Source organism: Podarcis cretensis (genome assembly GCF_951804945.1).
Source record: "Podarcis cretensis genome assembly, chromosome: 6".
NCBI lineage: Eukaryota > Metazoa > Chordata > Lepidosauria > Squamata > Lacertidae > Podarcis > Podarcis cretensis.
In genome coordinates, this window is record NC_137175.1 from 77,765,758 (window position 1) to 77,780,254 (window position 14,497).

A 14,497-nucleotide genomic window follows, 5' to 3' on the forward strand; every position below is an offset into this window, starting at 1 on the left:
CAGAAAAATCCACATAATCACAGAATAGTAGAGCTGGAAGGAACCCCCAAAAGTCATCGTCTCAACACACCGTCCCCGCTCCGATTTGAAACCATATCAGGCCCTTGCTTAGCTTCGCAAGTTGCACTAGCAAGTTTTATCGCTGCGCCCCTGGGTGAACAAAATACCTGCTGCCAACGACTCAGTTGCGCTATATCTGGTCAACAGGTTTCATTCATAAGCCTCTCTAGGGAGGAAAAAATAATTATATGGAAAAGAAATTCTCCCTGGGTGCTGGACCCACTCGAGGGGAAGAAATTAGCGAGGGGAGGGTTGGACTAGATGTCTCCTCCCCCCTCCCCTGTTGCAGTTAATTTTAGGACTGCCTAAGCCGAAGATGCCGAGTGGCCGCGCCCGTTTCTATAGCGCCGCCGAGGTCGTGTCCTTCGCAGCTTGTTCAAGGGGAACTACAGGGGGCGGGTTGCTCCAGGCTAGGCAAAGCGCCCGGCCTCAGTCGGAAGTTCTCCTTCTCTTCCCTCAAAAAAAAAAAAAAAGGCGCCGCTTTACTTCGCTCACCCCCCCCCCCCCCCGCGCCATCTCCCTCAGCGCTTTCTTTCCCTTTTCGCCCGTCCTTGCCAAGGCACCTGGGCAGGGGAAAAAGGCGGGAAGCCTCGCTCGCGGCCTCTCCCTCACCTGGCCTACGCGCGGCGCGGGGCAGGGAAGGAAGGAAGGAGCGGCCCTCTCGTCTGCGCCGCGGGGGTGTGGGAGCTGAATCACAGCCAGCCAGCCACCGGGTGACTCACGCAGAACACACTCCAGCCAACCCTCCCCGTCTAACCCCGGACTTTCCCGAGGGGGGAGCCGGTACTATAAGAGAGTGAGGAGAAACTCGCTTCCGTGCCTGATTGTTTTTTGCTCGCGCGCGACACGGACACCACGCGCGTTTCGGTCGCGCAACGGTTTTTTGGGTTTTTTTCCCTCCCCTCTCGCCGGACGTTCGAAGGGATGGCGGGCGCCGCCAATAGCAGCCGGGCGCTGCTGCTTCTCCTCTGCGCGCTGCTCTACCTGGCGCGCCTCAGCTCAGGTGAGTCGAGGAAGGCGCGAGACCGTCGCAGCCTTCTCGCTCTTGCTCTCTCGCTCGTTCTCCTTTTTCTGGAACGCTTCGCCTCACCGGGTTGCGCGGGCGCGCAGTCTTGCGCCGCCGAGGGAGCCAGCCGGGACGCCGCTGGATTTTTGCGTGCATGGACTTGCATAAGCATGGGGAAGAATTTTTTTTCGCCGTTTTTCCAGCCGAGCTTTCCCCCTCTTGTTTATAGTACCTCGGACAGAGGGGGCTGTGCATTAAAGGGGTGCGCACTGTTGTTCTGGTTTGGGCAGACTGAAGCCACAATCCTATATGCAGATCGTAGAGTTGGAAGGGTCACCCAGGGTCATCTATTCCAACCTCCCTGCAATGGAAGAATCCAGGGGTGCCAACTTGAATAAAATATTTGGGGGCCCAGGTAAGCTGGGCCCCGCATAATCGATCACATGATGCAGCACACACACATACCTATTTGAATGGCAGTGCCCATCAACTTGGAGTGGAGCCTCTAATATTTTATAGGGGTGGAAGGGACCTCAGCCCCTAGGAGATGGACCCTGTGCACAAATTTCAACCCAAGCATCCGTGACATGATGGCTGTCCAATCTCTTGCTTTAAAACCTCCAAGGAAGGAGAGTCTGTTCTTGTGCGAGTGCATTCCACCGTCAAACAGCTCTTACTGTCAAAAAGTTGTTCTTGGTGTTTAGTCCAAATCTCCTTTCTTGCAACTTGAATCCATTGGTTTGGGTCCTAGCCTCCCAAGCTGGAGCTACCTGGGTACTAAGCTTAAAGGTAAAGGTAAAGGTACCCCTGCCCGTACGGGCCAGTCTTGATAGACTCTGGGGTTGTGCGCCCATCTCACTCAAGAGGCCAGGGGCCAGCGCTGTCCGGAGACACTTCCGGGTCACGTGGCCAGCGTGACATCGCTGCTCTGGCCAGAGCCAGAGCCGCACACGGAAACGCCGTTTACCTTCCCGCTGGTAAGCGGTCCCTATTTATCTACTTGCACCCGGAGGTGCTTTCGAACTGCTAGGTTGGCAGGCGCTGGGACCGAGCAGCGGGAGCGCACCCCGCCGCAGGGATTCGAACCGCCGACCTTTCGATCGGCAAGTCCTAGGCGCTGAGGCTTTAACCCACAGCGCCACCTGCGTCCCAGGGTACTAAGCTTAGGTTTTGGCTAAAAGATTACTCTTCCCAAAGTGGGAGGATGAAATAGTGTGAAAGGTATGGAGTGTGTTGGCTGTGTTTGGAAATATAGTCACTTTAAGTTATTACGAGGGATGTTCATGATGCTCAAGGACAACATTTGTAGATATGCAAGCCTTTCAGTATTAATGTTTCCCCGGTAGAACCTTTAAAAGGAAAATAACAAAGAGGTACAGGTTTTCAGGCATTTCTGATGGAGGCTCAAAACAGATTATTCATACATTGTAAATGGGTCGCTGGCAACAGGTGTTTTTTATTTCATTGGATTTTGTGGAAAAGGTAAATCCAGTTGGAGTGGGGAATAAGAGCTAGCATTTTGATGCTAATGTCACGTATAAAATATGCATGCATTAGCAGCACTGATCCCACAGTAAGCACCTGTGCTAGACATCTTCCTCCACCCCATTTCCCAACTTTTTTCTACAAGACCATATTCTGCCTGAAATCATTTGGCGATTCTGTGGCTTAATGGCACTGTATTTGTCTAGTTCTATGTGATGTGTGAATTTGGTTCTTGTGGATATCACAGGAGCAGATATACTGGGGTACTATGCTATAAAATAAATGTATTGTTCAGACAGTGGAATGTGGAATTTTTGCAAATTTCATGGAATTATTAATTGTATACATCATACATCACAGACTGGAATTATGAACTGATTGTTGGATGCCTCAGAAGTGGACATTTTGAGCTGTTTTTGTTATAATGGGTTTGTCTGGAAATGATTAGTGAAATCTTGATATTGTAAGTCTTGAAATAAATATTCAAGATCAATATTTTAAACAATTTGCACTGTTAGTTGCAACAATTTTATTGACAAAATATCTGTGCTGTCTTGCCTCACTTTCTAAAGCTAATTAGGTCACAGTGTTGTCGTCTTTAGCTGGATCTAATAAGGGTATTAGGAAACCATTCCTGCCAGTTCTCTAAACCTGAGGTTTTTTGTTCTTAATTACATAGCAATTTACTACATTAAAAAACCCCAGTACAAAACACTTAAACTTGATCATTACCTCCTAATACCTTCCTCTTCATTTTCTGAATAGTGTATATGTTTGTTTGTTTTTATTTAATTTTCTAATTTGGGTATTGATACATCTATTCTATAAAGAATTATTGTTAAGTGGATATACTAAGGAGTACATACTCATTGTAAACAGAATTCAGTTTATGTATAGTTTTAGTTTGTAGAATTACTTTTCTTACAATTTGTTTTTCAACAAGAATAGAAGCATGCATAACAAAATAAGATTGATGGCCCATATAGCTGAATGTAATCTGCCAGTTTTTAATGACCAAAATCTAAATTATTGCTTCTGAAGCTTGGGAACCCTCTTAATAAAACATTTTTGTCAAGCATTAGAATGGGTTTAAAGCTTGAGGAAAATTACAGACTGTTCCCAGAATAATAAACAATGTTGTGAAGCTAAGGCTGTGAGGAGCATATAAATGTCCCTGAATAGAAAAGAAATCTGTCTGGAAGTGGAGCATAAGTAAATGAACCTTCTCTGCATATTCAGCATTGAAAAGGGGTTATTTTGCTAAGGTCCATTGATACTACCATCCTGTTCCCCATAGTGGCCAATCCGATACTACAGAGAAGCTCACAAGAAGCAGGGCATGAAGTCAATACCCCTCTCCCATTGTTTCTCCCCAACAGCTGGAGGCTCCATACATCCAGCCACTTATAAGACTAACTAACCATATATAGAAGGGTCTGGTGACTTCTGTTTCAGTGTATCTGAAGAAGTGTGCATGCACACGAAAGCTCATACCAAGAACTAACTTAGTTGGTCTTTAAGGTGCTACTGGAAGGAATTTTTTATTTTGTCATGAATAAATAGAATGAGAGTGTGAGTCCACATTTTCCTCTGCCAAAATTTCAGGTCAGAAATGAGAAACCTGTGGCCCTCCTGGTGTTGACTCCCAGTTCCCATCAGCACAGCTAGAATGGCCAATGGCGGGGGACTATGGGTTCTTCTGGCACAGCAGCACATCCTTTTTCTATTCTTCCCCCACATGCTCTCCAAAATCTTCTCCAGAGCTGATTTTGAGGGCACGTCAGGGTTGGGGCTTGGAGAGGAGGGGAGGGTCTCTTCTGCCAGCACAAATCTCTTGTGCCAGCAGTATGGAAGCATTGGACACTGCCCTGTGGAAGTTGTCACCCAGCAAAAAGACTACGGCAATACAGTACTTAGATATTTTGGGCATATCGACCATGCAGAATTGGACTGACTTAACAGTCACTCCTGTCCAACCCTGGAAACTAGTCACGCGAGAGAGATTGGGACTCTTGGTGCCATCTATAAGCTTTGTGAGTGGCCATGAAACTGATAAACTGATACATTTTGTAGTTAAACCCTTAGCCATTTGTTGCACAGAAAGAACTGTGGGCCATGGGGTAAGCCATATATTGCCTGACTAATCCTTGTTCTATTTCTACTTTTAAAGGCAACTCTGAAGTAATGAAAGCAGTCAACATTACCTGGTCATCCATCAATTTTAAGACAATACTACAATGGGAGCCCAAGCCAGTCAACTATTTTTATACAGTTGAAATAGATGGGTATGTTGAACATAAACATGGAGATTGCTACCACACGTCTAGCCTGGTCTTAGTGTAGTTATTTGAAAGTAAGAACAATTGGTTTCACTGACTTTGCATGAGGCTGCAGTTTAATTCATTCTCTTACCACCCTTCGCCCCCCCAAAAGGAAAAGCAAAGCCACAGTTGAATGCAGATTTGAGAACGAAGACTTGAGATCTGAAGCTTTCTAGTCCCCCATTTAAAAAAGATATCCAGCTACATAGGCTTGAATTATGTTCCTCTTCTCCTGATTACCACAAGGCCTAATTAGTCTGTTTGCATATTAAGTAGAATTTGTTCCTAAGTAGACTGGTAATTTCTTTTTCTCTCCACATCCTCCTGTTGCCTCCAAGGCAAAAAAAAAAAGCAGTTTACATGGGATTAGCTTTAACAAGAGTGCTTGCACATGAAGGAAAGTCTACCATATGGTAATTGTAGTAGCTTTGTGCCAGTCTATCGCTGATCTGTGTAATATGCACTGTGCTGCGAGTAAGTTGTGCATGCTCTAACATAACTGAACTATGGTATCCCAGCAGCAGAACTGGGTACAACTGCTAATATTAGACCAGGAGTGGGAAACCTGTGGCCTGCCAGATGTTGCTGGACTACAGTTGCCATCATCCCTGACTATTGGCCATGCTGGCTGCGGCTGATGGGGAGTTGGAGTCAAACAACACCTTGAAGGCCACAGGTTGCCCAACCTTGTTCTAGACTCTGCATGAGTTTCAAAGTGCCTTGGGGAACACTGTTTTTCTTCTCCACTAGATCAGCTAAGCAAAGGGAGATGATGAAGATCGATAAGTTTTAAAATGATTACTTTGGGTGCTGCTTTTGTTTTGTTTTTAAGGAAAGAGAGCTGGTCAGACAATACTGATGTAAATAGCATTGTACTTTGTATCTGACAAGGACTGTATGGTGGTGCTTTCTGCTAACTTTCGGCAGTGATGAGGTGTACATTCTGATATTACTGCAGTTAGCCAGGTATCACCACTTAACACACTGGTATATTCCCCACTGAAATAAAAAAAAAGGTTGCCCAGAATTGTGCCTTATGTAAAATAACTGTTTCATGATCAACATGGTATTTCTGGGGGGAAATGATCTAATTTTGATAAATACTGTGCTGCACTTACTTCAGACCTTTGTAGTTAGCTACCTGTCACTGCTAATATGCAATTTCATACTTAGTTATGTGTAATATCTAGGAATTACACTAAGGTTGTTAATGATTAACAATTCAGGAAGGGATGATAGCTCTGTGGAGAGTACACGGCTTGCATTTGAAAGTCAGATCCTGGTATTTCCAGGTAGAACTGAGAATATCACCTCTGCCACCCTGGAAAGCTGCTACCCATCATTGTCAACAAATACTGAGCTAGATGGACTGTTAGCCAGACTTGGTATAAGGCAGCTCCCTATGTTCCAGTATCAACAAAGATATCAAAGCTATGCATTTTCCCGCTACCTACTGTGTTTTAATTAACAAAGTTGTCCTATAAGTAAAGTTATTGGAAGTGGCTATTTCCTATTAATTCACAGGCATGAAACTTTTATCTCCCTAATTATACTCTTCATTGCATATTAACATACACAGACAAGCTCACAGCTGGTTTTGTTAATTTGATTGGACCTGTTTACAAAACAGACAAACTTCATTATAGTGAAATACATTCATTCTATGAAATATTAGCTAATGCAGTATGCTCTTGATCTTTACAGGGACCGATTAGTTCGGAAGAAAATATGCATTCACACTTCAGCAACTGAATGCGACGTTACAAATGCACTGAAGGATGTAAAAGATGTCTACGTTGCTCGCATATATTCCGAAGTGCCAAATAGGGACCCTGATGATTTTGATATCCCACCTTATGAAGTGTCTTCAGAGTTCATACCTTACGCCCAAAGTAAGTAAAAATATATTAGCTCTTCTTTGTTTTTCCCCCACAGCATGGGGCTCTGCACACAGATTCTAAGTCTTACAAAGTGTTGATATACTTGTCCGTGAACCAGACCTGTATAAAAGTTTATATAGAGAAGGCATCCTATCTGTCTGCTATGCAGCCCTGAAATTCACGGTTAAGGAACAAAACATTAGTTGTGCAGGAAATCCATGCATTAAATGCAGCTGTAGGAAGGCAAGGCTAATTTGACTGGGAGCAGCAATGGTGAGAATATTTCCTCTGCACCATTTCCCCAGTCAAAATTGCCTTTTCCTTTGCTGCGGTTGCTGCTTGCACCATGGTAAGAAAAACTGAGGACAACCCTGTACCTCTTTCCTCCGTGTGTAGCACTATTGGTAGGAAAAATGGTGCAGCAGAGGGAAAGATTAAACATCTCCCCCCTCCTCTGCTTCAATTAAACTGGCAATGCCCTCACAGCACACACATATTGTTTAAATAATGCTGAGATACTAACTCGCGCAAGTGGCTGTATAACGTGTGCTTTCTCACTAGACCATCCTACCTGGGATACCATTTTGGTCCCTGCGTTTTGTACCATAGCTTGCAGAGTTTGTATCGTAGGATTCTTGTTGATGTACATTGGTTCTTACGCAGACAGGCATGCCAACCAACATGCTGGGCCCATGGAGCAAGGAGCCATAGCCAAGATCTCCCTCCCATACAAAAGACGCCAAACAGTGTCGCCTTTCATTTCTCTCTTTCTGTTGTTACTAATAACATTATTATTTATGGCACACTGTGGTGCACTGCATTGTAAGTGCTTGTACGGCAAGCAAATCAGTCTTCAAGTCAAGTTTTGTGACAGGAGTGGGGAACCTCAGGCCCAGCGACCAAATGTCACCCTTTAGACCTAACTGCAGATTCTCCCCACACCAGCTCTGCTATGTACCCTCAAGTGCTTTTGCCTGGTGAAAATGTGTCCTTCAATTGTGATCATGCTTCTCACTTTCCTGAATGGGAGAGGTGGACAAGTAGAAACCTTTTATTTTTGTGTAGCTGAAATGTGGCCTACTGTGAAAAGTGAACACTGTTTAAATTGCTCTGCCTGCTCCACTTCCTGCTCCCCTGGAAGGCTGCCTATGATAAAGTGTGGCCCTCAAGCTGAAAAAAGTTTTCCCCTTCCCCTTCTCTATAATGCCCTAAGTCAGGGCTGTCTTAACTACCAAGAGACTGCGATCTACTCCCACTATAAAAAAACTGGCAGTGATCTACCCATTGGATGACCAGAGTTGTTGAACTTTTTTTAGGAAGCAAAAGTTGAGATTTTTTTGGAAGCCAGAGTTGTTGAGCTTAGGCCTCCCCTAAGACATCTCCTTAATTATGCCATGAGAATATAGCACAGCAAAGCTTTACAGCACAGTCCTGAAAGCTTACTGTGGATCTTTGGTAATAAAATCCGCTAGGATAAGGTTACCAGATTTTTTTCAATGAATCTGGGGACACTTTTCAACTTCCTACTAAATAGATGGATTTTGTCAGGGGACTGATTTGCAAATCCTGGGACTGTCCCTGGGAAATGGGGACGTCTGGTAACTTTACGCTACGAAGTCCTTTCTGCTGGGGATAAACCGGACTGAAATTCCCAGGTGCCAGAAAAGGTTATTTATGTATGTAACAATTGAGGCCCGTGTTTTCTTAGCCCCAAAATGGAAAGTGAGCGAGGTAACTAAAGAGGATTGGCAACTTAAGTTGACAGAAAATGCACAACTTGCAGATCTAACATACATAAAAAGAGAGCAAGAAGAGCAGATGTTTAAAGAAGACTGAAAAACATATTTTGAGTATATGGAAAGTAACTGTGTACAGTTGAAAACGCTGGCAGCATTAAAATAAATTCAACAGAGTAAATAATCCTTGATGGATGTAAAAGTGGAAAACTGATTTGAATGGTTACAGTAAAATATGCAGGGATGTATAATATGTAAAATGAACCATGGAAAGAGAAGAAGGGAAGTCATTGGATACTTTAAAGTTTGTAAAATGTTTATTTGAAATTGTAAAACAGAAAAATTAATTTAAAAAATTAATTTTTTTAAAAAAGAACCCTGCTCGGAGTTGATTTTTAATCAGTACAAAAACCACTTCTCTTCTAGCTGAGATTGGCGTGCCAACAATCAAAAGTTTTGAACAAAAAGAGAAAACTTTGAAAGTGGAGATAGCAGATCCTCTAACGCCTTACAGATTTGAAGGAAATGGAAGCTTTCGAAGTATTAGGGACATATTCAAAGATGATCTAGAATACACACTGTACTATTGGAAAGATCAAAGTACAGGAAAGGTGAGCATCTGTTTTCAATCTCCCAAGTCTTTAATTTCCTTAATGTTTACAATAAGTACAAAGGACAAGCTTGCAATCTAAACTAAATTTCTACTTAAAAGAAATGAACTATAGCCTTAAAAAGAGTTCAGTACTTTAATAGTCTGGTCAGAGGCTGTTCTCCAGGTCCCCCAGCCATCTGAAGTGTGGTGCTATTGAAGAAAGGGGCTTTCAGCGGCAAAACCCTAATTTTTTGAATGCTGTCCCAAAAGAAGTTTTCCCGGTGCCTATTCTGGTGGAATTTGCTCCCACAAGTGGTAGTGATGACCCTTGACTTGCATGGCTTTAAAATATGGCCAGATAAATTCCTGGAGGATAAGGCTATGTTCTTCCTCTGCAGTTGGAGGCAGTATGCCTTTGAATGCCTTTTGCTGGAAATCTCAAAGTGGGGGAGAGGTTCTGCTTTTGCGTTTCTCATAGATATAAGCTTAGAAAAGAATGCAGGACTAAATGGGTGCCAGCAGGAATCTTTTTAGGTTCTTATTATGCTTTTCTAGCCCTAAGTAAATACCTTCTTATCTTTACAGACTTTCAGATTAGTATTGGTCTGTTTTTATTTGGACACTACTTTTGCAGAGCTGCTGCTTTTAGCTTATTTCATATTTTATCGTGCCCTGATATTGTATTTGAATGGCATAACCCTGCAAACTCTATTATTTAATCCATAATGTTTATGCCTCTGCATAAAAAGTTAAAGGAGACCAAAGTTAACATATATTTATCTTCTTTTGTTTTTGATGTTAAAATTTTCATATTGCAAAAAGGTTAATGTTAGGTACTTAAAAGTAGAGGCTGATGCTAATACTCTTCCTTAAATTTGTTATACATTTACAAACAGATCTATCTTTATCTTAACCTAGTTTATTTAAGTATTTGAAATATGTCGAAAGCTTCTTTCAAGAAAATGGTGTTTCGAAGGCTACCTTCATTAGTAACAAATGCACAATTTTATGAACGTTAAACATTAAACATACAGTTCAATTTACAATGAAACAATCAGTTTAAACAAACCCAGTACAACAAAATTCAACAGTCTCCAACCACCACCAGCATGCAACTATTAACTTCCTGTTCCTACAACCACTTTTTTAAATTTAATGATATGACTATTAAGATGAAAGTACCTTTTCTCCTTTGAGCCTTTAACCTACTATGTACTTTGGACTTGCTTAATCTGTATTCAGAGTGAAGAACTACATTACTTGCAAATACATCTTCAAATACTTTTTTTCTGATTGTAGAAACAGGAAAACACAAAAAGCAACCTCTTTGAAATCCGTATCGACAAAGAGAAGAACTACTGCTTCTATGTTCAAGCTACTGTTCCATCACGCTCAACAGACCGTAGCAGTCAAAAAAGCAGTGTAAAATGTACTAGTGTTAGAAGAGATGAACTGGATGGTATGTATCATGACACCACAAACTTTGGTATATAAATCATTCCTATCAAATTACTTTAAGCCCTTGCTGATGGATTTCAGTTTAGACTGCTTTCTGTGAAAGCTGTTGCCCAGTGATCTCTAGGTGCATTCAGGGTTTTACCTACTTCTTGCTGCTGCAAAGTTGGCACTGCAGATAGTCAGAAGTAGTTTCCTTTCCCAAAATTGTGTTTTCATCTGGTCACTTTCTTTCTTTCACAAGGACTGTCCACTTTTCCCCTAAGAGCCAAATTCATATCCAGAAGTATCACCATCCCAGTATGGAATTTTGTGGCATATATATTTCCCAATGCAAAACATCTAAGGCATACATATGTTAACTATGTAGCACAATTCTTTGTAAGCTTTAATCAGAAGCAAATCCCAATCAAACTTGGCTGCCATGTCAATGTGCATATGGTTGAAGCCTTAAATGTGGAGGACCTGGAAGTCCTAGAAGGGCTGTATCACATCATTGTTCTGAATGCGTAGGTGGGTTCTAACGAACTTTTGAGTCCTGCATTGGAGCAAATCTATGTTGTTTGTTTGTTTAAGTATGAAGTAGTTTCATAAAAAATACATCATGCTTGTCAGAAGGACTGATTCCACATTAAAGGGATGTGGGCTTTTTTGAGGACTACAGACCAATTAGATGTCGCAAGAATGATGCGGGCTGCTTGGTTTAAGCAACAAACATAGGGAGCTATGTTAGAGAAGGGTTCAGTTCCATTGACCACATTGTGTATCCCAATGTTAAAACACCAGCCCTGCTTTATATATGATTGTTACAGACATATAATTAAACTAATGTGATGCCCTGCTTAGGACTCTTAAGATTTTAGCCTTCAAGAGAAACAGCTCAACATATTTCAGGTTTGGAATCCAGATTAGTTTTATTCTGAAAACATAGCCAATAGCTGTTGGGTGAAAAGCATGTCCTTGAACTGAATTTGTGTCTTTTCTTCTTCTTCTCCAGGTCTTGAATTAGAAGTAATTCTTATAATAGCAGCTGTTGCGGTTGGAGTCATCGCTCTAATTATTATTTTATCTGTGGTTGCATATAAATGCACAAGATCAAAGCCTGCAGCAACAAAAAAAGAGAGTGTGCCCCTAAATGCATAAGGGGGAGAAACACTAAAGACAAATCGGCGTTATTGCTGCAAAGGTGACAGCTCAGTCAGTAGAGCATGAGACTCTTAATCTCAGGGTTGTGGGTTCAAGCCCCACGTTGGGCAAAAGATTTTTGCATTGCAGGGGGTTGGACTAGATGACCCTTGTGGTTCCTTCCAATTCTACAATTCTACGATTTTCCCTAAGAAATTCTCCTACCTGTGGAAGCAATGACCACAGACCCTTCACTCAAGGGGCATTTGTTGTTTCTGTGAAACATTTATAGTTAAAACACTATTTTAAAAACCTGTTTTATTCGGCAGCAACTGTGATAACTTGTTTTAAAATGTGTTAACTGACAGATATGGTGAAAATACTACTGTTTCTTTTGCACTTTGGGTGTATATTTAGATCGGTGGTTCTGGGTACATTAGCTGGTACGGGTTATCAGATGCTGTAAGTGTAAGGAAAGGGTTTTACACTCTTGCCAGACTTTATATAATGCGTTACAGTGTGAATCAATATAAAACATTAGAATGTGCCAGATCCAGGTACGTGCTGTAAAGTTTGAAAGTTCTGAAACTGACTTTGAAGTTCCCCAAAGTTGATGACCAACATTATCGGCATCCACCTTGAAATAACAATACGTACAGGATATCATACCTGTTATGTATCAGGATTTAGCACTTTAAATTTATACTGCTTATTAACTGCTGGACAGAGACAAAATTAACTATTTAAAGTGGCGTATGTCTATAAACAAAGTTGATGTAATTTGACATTCTTTGTGTTACTACGTACAATCAATGTTATATTTATGATTTTTATGAATGGGTGTTTATTTTTGTATATATTGCACTAACTTATTATATCTAATTTTTACAGAAATAAAGGTAAATGGGAATAATGGAAAATTCTTGTTTCTTGAATGGAGGGAGGGTTTTTCATCGCCAGATGCTAAATGATTATGGCTTAGCGGCATGCCAATAAACTACTCATTAGTGTACATTTAATCTCAACAATGGCTCCACTTGCAGGCTTACTGTGGAAATGCATGGGTTGTACACAAGTCTATTTCTACTCTGGGTAGACCTACTGAAATTAATGAACTGAAGTTAGTGATGCCCATTAACTTCAAAAAAGTAGGACTAGCATTGAATAGAACCACATATAATAAAAATAGAAAATAGAACAGAACCAGAATAACAAACCTGGCTGTGATATGATTAACAGATGGATTTTAGGTACTGTCAGAGCTGCCTCCAGGTCCCAGCTCACAGAGGACCAACGCTAGGCTGTAGTTATGTACAAAAGTCTTTATTGAGATTCAGTCTCCATTTTAAAGCCGCAGCGTGCAGCTCTACGTCCCGACCTTAGACCGGCGAAGTCCTGTCTGAGTCTCCTCCCCCTCCACACCAGTTTAAGACTCTCGCTTTGCTCCACCTCTTCCTAAATTCCTTTCTCCTCTGGGCCCTCCTGCCCGCTAGGGTCTCATCCTTCCTGGACTCCTCTGACGCTGACCCTGACGATTCTTGCCCCTCCTTCCGGCGGGCTTTAGGACCTGGTTCCCTATCCGGGCTACCTTCTGTGCCGCTCGCCTGTACCTTTGAACTTGGCGCGCGCGCCCAGCCTGCAACTTTCCTCTTAACCGTTAACTCGCTCTCTGATGGAGGCGTGGTCCACCCTGACTCATCTTCTCTCGCTGGTGGTGCATGTGTGGGCTCTGACACCTGGAACTCCTCCCCCCCACTACGCTCTGGTGGGGAAGCTGGTCCTGATTTGCAACTGCTGCTCTGGGAGTCCCCGCTGGCCCCTTGCTTCTGGGGTGTCCCCCTTGGGTCGCCCCTTGTCCTGCCCATCGGCGCCCCCTTCTGTGAATCTTCCGATTCGCTGGAGAGGCTCATGGAATCTATCGAGCTGCTGTCATATTCTCCTACGCTGCCCTCGGATTGCTCCCCCTCGCTTTCCATCTCCTCTCCTCCCTGCGCTCCCGCTGAGTCCCTGACAGGTACATTCTCCCTTTTTTAGTGGTACAGCAATAAAACTGCTGTCACATATGTAAAGCTAAGCAGGGTCCAGTAAGGTTTCAAATTGGATGGGGAATGCCGTGTTGAGATTCCTGCATTGCAGTGTGTTGGACTAGAGGACCCTTGTGGTCCTTTTCAGCTCTGTGATTCTATATCCTTGCACTATGAGCCACCTCTGCTTTTGGCACTGAAGCAGCACCAACCTGAGGTGCAGCAGGGGACACCACAGAGATTGGGAGAAATCATGCACAGGCAAACAGATGTGTATATTTACAAATTATTTCTAGAGCAAAAAAAGAGCAAAGTGGAACAGCTCTTCCCCAGTTCCTCCCACTGACAATCCCTCCCCTTTTAAGCCTAGTACATCTGACCCAAAGGAACAGTTCCCCAAACCTTAACTACCCTGCAATAAAAATTTATAGAGTACCAACAATAAAATGCCAGAGGAAGCTGCCTTAAACAAAGTCAGGCCAAAGTACAAGTTCATCCAGCCACAGATCTCTCCTTGACAAGGGACACGTCCAGTCCTATTCAGATTTTTTAAAAGCAGGTTTTCCAGCTGCACAAATAACCAGGCAGTCACCCCACACTAAAAACAAATGGACACAAGCTTTGCTCCCTGCTTACACCCTGTATCAGTAGTGGTATCTCCATAGGAGACAGTAGTTCTTCTCTACTAACTATACTGTCACCAACAGGACAATCCATTGGCCACTGCGGTTTATAGCACTGCTGTAAATATTGGGCATTGAGTGTGTGTGCTCCATGGCCTTGAGGAACAAAGTCAGATTCTTTGCAGGGTTG

At 42.7% G+C, this 14,497-nt stretch overlaps 1 protein-coding gene across 1 annotated transcript; it reads left to right on the forward strand.

Moving 5' to 3' along the window:
* Window positions 1-685: 685 nt before the first annotated feature.
* Window positions 686-12,580, forward strand: F3 (coagulation factor III, tissue factor). Its single transcript, XM_079981702.1, has 6 exons — window positions 686-1,063; window positions 4,722-4,836; window positions 6,577-6,764; window positions 8,915-9,099; window positions 10,380-10,539; window positions 11,533-12,580. Exons 1-6 carry the CDS (start codon window positions 985-987, stop codon window positions 11,676-11,678), a joined length of 873 nt encoding a protein of 290 aa, XP_079837828.1. The 5' UTR covers window positions 686-984; the 3' UTR covers window positions 11,679-12,580.
* The last annotated feature ends 1,917 nt before the right edge of the window (window positions 12,581-14,497 follow it).

What these genes read in the sequence shown, in the direction of transcription:
- F3 (XM_079981702.1), top strand. Translation starts at nt 985, where the DNA reads ATGGCGGGCGCCGCCAATAGCAGCCGGGCGCTGCTGCTTCTCCTCTGC. An exon ending in CCTGGCGCGCCTCAGCTCAG is followed by an intron (nt 1,064 to 4,721) that starts GTGAGTCGAGGA and finishes CTACTTTTAAAG; the next exon opens with GCAACTCTGAAGTAATGAAA. An exon ending in GTTCATACCTTACGCCCAAA is followed by an intron (nt 6,765 to 8,914) that starts GTAAGTAAAAAT and finishes CTTCTCTTCTAG; the next exon opens with CTGAGATTGGCGTGCCAACA.